This window comes from Oreochromis aureus, linkage group 23 (genome assembly GCF_013358895.1).
Source record: "Oreochromis aureus strain Israel breed Guangdong linkage group 23, ZZ_aureus, whole genome shotgun sequence".
Classification (NCBI taxonomy): Eukaryota; Metazoa; Chordata; class Actinopteri; order Cichliformes; family Cichlidae; genus Oreochromis; species Oreochromis aureus.
The window spans coordinates 10,298,263-10,304,262 of NC_052963.1; the positions used below are offsets into that span (position 1 = coordinate 10,298,263).

The 6,000-nt window shown below is 43.4% G+C and overlaps 1 protein-coding gene across 2 annotated transcripts in view; it reads right to left on the minus strand.

Moving 5' to 3' along the window:
• Positions 1-4,890, minus strand: part of LOC116328894 (rho GTPase-activating protein 6) — a 102,397-nt gene extending 97,507 nt beyond the window's left edge. For both annotated transcript variants that reach the window (XM_039606883.1, XM_031750792.2), the window contains exon 1: positions 4,274-4,890. In XM_039606883.1, the coding sequence (XP_039462817.1) occupies positions 4,274-4,741 (468 nt within the window). In that variant the 5' untranslated portion in view covers positions 4,742-4,890. The remainder of the gene's footprint in view (positions 1-4,273) is intronic.
• Between the last annotated feature and the right edge of the window lie 1,110 nt (positions 4,891-6,000).

Sequence of the window (6,000 nt, forward strand, 5' to 3'; positions counted from 1 at the left end):
GACTCATTCTTTTGCTATTTCCCTGAATTGGACAAAAGTTCCTCTGGTGAATGGGTGAATGGGAAAAAACCATGTGCTATTGATTTCATCAAACCAGGATGATTACATTTGATATGAGTGGAAACGAAATCATGCGAATTTCATAGTTTTGCTCTCCTCAGTATTGATTCTAAATATACAGGTTTCTAACACGACATCATGCGCACATTGTTCAAACGCTGTCCATTATAGTCTCACACGCCTCTACGACCCCTTGGCAACCACTGGTCACTAAGCCAAAATATTGGTGGGTGGTGGTTGGCTGTTGCTAGGCTGCAAAGAGGGTGCTGCACCAAAATCCTCCTTGCTATCCTTGCCTGTAGTTTGGATTGAAGTTGCTCGGTGCTGCAGCCAACATTCTTCAAAAGCCACAACTTTTATTTTGAAGGCAAGCGGTCTCCGTGTCCGGTTTGTGTCACACTTCTCACAGCCTGACTAGCGCTCGGAGAGTAGTTGTCAAGTGTTCGCAGACCAGTTGGCAGTGTTGGGCAAGTTACTTTGAAAAAGTAGTTCAATTATAGTTACTAGTTACTTCTTCAAAAAAGTAACTGAGTTAGTAACTGAGTTACAATATTCTAAAAGTAATTAATTACTTGAAAAGTAACTATTGCGTTACTTTAAAAAAAACGTTTAACCCTCCAGGGTATAATTGGCCATTTTTTACTACTCTTGATTTTCCCTCCACATTTTACCTTTAAAAACTATTTACTTTGCCTTGTTTGGTATCATTCTTTTTAGCACAACCTCACGTGTCTGAATTTACAGTTATGTTTTCATTTTGACATACTGTATTAACACAATTGATCTAAAATCAGACAAAAAACAAAATCAGAGTAGAAAAAGTTATATTTTTACTGTAACAACCATAAACATGTTTAATGAATCATATTTCATAACTTCAAATGCAAATATTAATTGTCAATTTTAAAATCCTATGCACAAGTTTTGCAAACAACAAAGTTATTTGCAGCCATTTACCTTTTACCCTTTTTTAAAATAACCATTTCAAACTATTTAAAGAACAATCAGCTGTTCTTCAATAAGATGCCACACAAATTATTTGTGCCACTCCAAAAAAATAATTTCTGTCCACTATAAAGGAGAACATCACAGCCTGATACCTGCAGGTCTGACAGCAGCAGGTGTATCACTCCTGTTTCTACCTGGAGACAGCAGTTGCCTCATTGTTCTGACACACAACACAAAACTATCCACAACACTACACACTAACTACACAAGACAACACATTAACTACACACAACAAACACGCTAAACATCACAAATCTCACATCTCAAAACTCGCTCTCTCTCTTTTTCTGCTCTCTCTTTCTCTCTCTCTCTCTCTCTCCCGCCGTCACTCCTAAAACTTCCCCTGTTTTGTTTTGTTTTTTGCTCATAAGCAGAGAGTGCTTGCTAGCGCTAACGTGGTGAAACTATTGAGGAAAAAACGCCGCGTATATATTGTTTATCATGACTCTGGTTTTACGTGGCCTATCAACACAATTTAAAAACTGGCACCTTGTTGCTTTGTCTTTAAGTGGTCATGTGATTGACTTACCACGACTACTTTATTCTTCCTCAGTCACACAGCAGCACTCGATTGTTTTGCCCCCTGAGCTCCAGGTGTTGTGCTAGACAGCGATCGTGATTGCCCTCCGCGGGAGCGCGCAGCTGCTTAAAGCTGTAGCGTCCAGATTACTTACAGCTACTTCCATGCAACTGATATAAGATGCGGTAAGATGAACACAGCTTCAACCGTCTGTTTGTTGAAAAATAGTAACGGACCGCGTTTCCTTGTTAGTAACTGTAACGCCGTTGTAACGATAGGAATAGTAATTAGTTAGATTACTCGTTACTGAAAAAAGTAACGCCGTTAGTAACGCCGTTACTTGTAACGCCGTTATTCCCATCACTGCCAGTTGGCATCTTCTGTGCAAACTACAGGCCACTGTATGAATCTGCTACCAACCACAGCAATCTGAAGTTGCTTTCTACCGCACCATCTTTGCAATCAACATCACCAGGCAACCTCCTGCAACCATTTGCCAACCAGTTGGGGAATACACATTTTTCCCTTGTGGCTTCCAGATGGTTGCCCAATGGCTTCTAACTCTTTGTGACTAGGGCCTTATTCACGTGCCCCATAAGTTAACATGTTCAACACCCCGCACCCCCAGGTCACGTCAACCTTGGAAAAAAATTAAGTAATTGCATCTTAACTAATGTTAAAAACAAAATTCTTTCGATTCCCACTATTAAATATATGCTTACACTTCATTTCAGAGTTTTACTTCACACCCATAGGTGTTTGACACATCCCAGTAGACCAGTAACACTTTCTTGGCTCCGTAATTTTACAAACACTCTGAGGTGCAATAACTTCGGTCCAGATTGCACTAATGACTCCATACCGATGGCCTCATGTTGGCCCCAATCGGGGGGTGGAAACTGCAACTGAAACAGACTTACAGTGATGGGAAACGCCGCTCTCTGAGAACCTCGAGACATCTCGCAGTGGAGGAGAGGGAGAAAAATGCGAGTGTGGACGCCTGCGTGTGTGCGTGCGAGTGTGAGAAAGAAAGAAGAGGCGTGCTGCAAGAAAGTAAAACAGAGAGCGGAGCTGGAGCCGTTCCTTTTAATGGGAAATGATGGGGGAGCTGTTTGATGGCTGCGTGCTTTTGACCCTGTGACTGCTCGCAGTCGTGAGAACCAAGTCCCCGGCCATGTGTCCTTAAGCCTCTCATATCAACACACACACACGTACTGCCACACACACACACACACACACACACACACACACACACACTTCCAATCAAATACAAGCAAAATATGCAGAAAAGGAGACTAAGTGCTTAAAGAAGCAGGAAAATTATACCTTTCCAGACAGAGTACAGGTGGACTCGTGCCAACTATGCACCCCCCCACACACACACACTTAAAAGAAGTCCCCCAAGTATGTTTTGGTAAGGATTTCATCCACTGCCTGCCCCTTATTCACACTCAGTTTGACATCTATATGAAGACAAAAGCCAAAGCAGCCCAATGATGACAACAGTAGGAGGGAAAAATCTATCGACACTTCATTGCACCTTTTGTTGGAGTGATTTAATCCTCAAAGTGCCGTAAGATTTTCTTTTGCTTTCCCAGGATAAGGTGTGACTCCCACAAAGACTGAAAACACAGTAATGACCATGCAGCCAAGGGAGAAACAAAAATCCAGGTGGGAGAGGTGGACCAGAGCTATCCCTTCCCCCTGAGTTAATTACCCATGTGCCCTTGGGCCAGACTAGAAAAAAAAAGCACTTTCCAGGCTGAAATGGGCTGACTGGTTTGGTACTGTAGGGCTTTCAGGTGCAGATGTCATGGCCGGGTTAAACATTCCCTGTCTTTTAAAACTCATAAATCTTTTAGGTAAGGCTCCAACATCTCGCCACCTCAGGTCATGGTCGAATTTCAGATAGCGTTGTGCAATTTTGGTATCGATCTGATATCAAGTAAATGCAGGGCCAGGACTGCTGATACCAATACCAATACTTTAACAAGCAGCTTATATCAATTTGGAAATTCTGAACACATTCTGAATCAGTAATCAGTCACTGAGATATTTACTTTTCACAATAATTACATAATGCAATTAGAAAACACACATCTTTTAGCTTTTCATCTATTTTAAAACTGGGTTTTTGAAAACCTTGAATGTACATTGTCTGTCTCTAAAGCACTTTGGGTCAATTTCTGTTGTTTAAATGTGCTACAGGCTACAAATAAAATATACAGTCAACACAAAAAGGTTCAGATACTTTTGATAGAGCATGTTTGAGGTATATTTTTCTTTTACAAAGTTAAATATTTTCTTTTTAAATTATGCATTTAACACAAGTCAGCAGGCTACACACTAAACTTAAGAGGCTAGAAACAAAGCATCGATCCTATCACACCCCCCAAGCAGTTATGTCTCTACTGGCGCTCACTGGAATTGTCTTGAGTCCATATTAGAGTGTGCTGAAAGCATTTTTCCTAATTGTTCCAGGAGCTCTCTCACAGACGCTCAAGAATGTACTTCAAGTAAAGCGATGGGGTTGGAGGGCACATAACTCCCACTGATATGTATCATATGCATTCATGTAAGAAAACTAATTAGCGAGCTGAAAGATAAGAGCGGGATTTCGTTTTAATCTGTTCCTTTTGGCCACCAAAAGAAGAAAAAACCTGTCACCCTGGGAAGGGGGTTTACCTCTGACTTCCACACGACGTAAGAGTGAGAGCTGGAAGGCTGCACTTTCTTCTGTAGCCACCTCCGCGGGGAAAACAGTGTGCCGGTGCTCCCTGAGGGAGCGGCACCAGCTCCCCTCACCATAAACGGTAAATCCCCGGCGGTATTCCTTTTGGCACGCTTAACCACATCATAGTCAAAGTGGAAGTTGGAGGACGGGGAAACATCCAGAGGTATGGAAGGAGAGGAGATGGAAGGGGTTATAGGTTCCTTCAGGGTCGGGATCTTGGTGCGTAAAGCCGGCTTCACAGCCAAGCGCTCGGCGGACGCACCTGCGTCTGCTGCCGCTCCATCGCTCCCGGTGCCGCAGTGTCTGATGATGGCGGGGTCTAGGCTCCGGGTCTGGCGTAGCCTGCGTTTGGTTATGGCTTTGGAGGCAGGGGACGAGCAGGAAAAGACGCTGTTTAGAAGTCCTTGAGCGGCTGACATGTCTCCTTGTGTTCAGAACTCACATTAGCGCACTTCGGAGAAGCTTCCCCCCGAACTTTAAAGTTCAGCGCTGCCCCATTAAAAGAGCCGGGCGGTGATGCATCTGAGCGGAGACACCGTGGACAAAGTCCTCCTTTACTCCTCCCTGCTCCTCTGCTTATTCCTGTGCTGGAGCTGGAGCGAGAATCCTAGAAAGGTGGGGTGGGGGAGAGTGCGCTTAGGGGGTGGGTTCAGCAAATGTACGACGAATGCCTCCTCGCTTGTTTTTATTTTTTGCTTAATAGTCAATTGAATGTTTGGTGATGGTTTAATAAATACATTTGGCTTGGCTAGTTTTCTCCACAAGATAACCAGCTGGTGAGCACTGTTCCTCCTCTACCAAAGTCCACCCAGAAAAATACCATTTGAAGACAAGTCTTAGTTGAGTTACATCACTTTAAAAAAAAAAAAAAATAATATAAGGGTAAGCTGACTTTCTGTAATTATAAAGCCCATTTCCAAAAGAGGTAATTAAGACAAGGACAGACAATCAGCAGACAGGAAGGAGGTCATGCATAGAGATAGATGTGATTTAGCTGGGGATGAGTATTAATCCCGGCTTCCTATTAATCCACCTTGCTGTCTGGGAATAATAGACCTATCAGCAAAAGGCTGCTGTGCGCTATTATTAGCCAAACAATAAGTGAGCCAGGATTAATAGACCCATTCCTTTCTTTATACACCTGTGCATGAGACATTTGTTTACACAGATGCCCAAAAAGGGGGGAGTTAAGCTGGCTGTGTGTGCACAAGGAGTGTGTGTGTGTGTGTGTGTGTGTGTGTGTGTGTGTGTGTGTGTGTGTGTGTGTGTGTGTGTGTAATAGAGAGAGAGAGAAAGCAGAAGCATGTGTGGCCCCGCGTGTGTGAAAGTATGGGAAAAATGAAAAGAGACAGCGGGAGTCTGGGGAGGAGGGTGTCTCCCGGCTGATAAAAGAGCTTATGAAGCCGCACTGCATGACACACACATGCGCACACACATACCCACAGAACAGCGTGACATGACACTGATAACAGCTGAGATAGATTTGACCCTTCTAAAAACAGTCTGAGGGGGGAAAGAATGGGACGCAGGCTGAACAAAAACACTCCAGTCCCAATTAGAAGAAGACACTGTGCATAGTTCATGAATCTGTTTCATGATTGGAGAATTTATCTTCACCTTTCTCGACAATCTTTCATCCAGTCCACTTCAAAGTTGGTGGGTACACTCCCAGGGATGC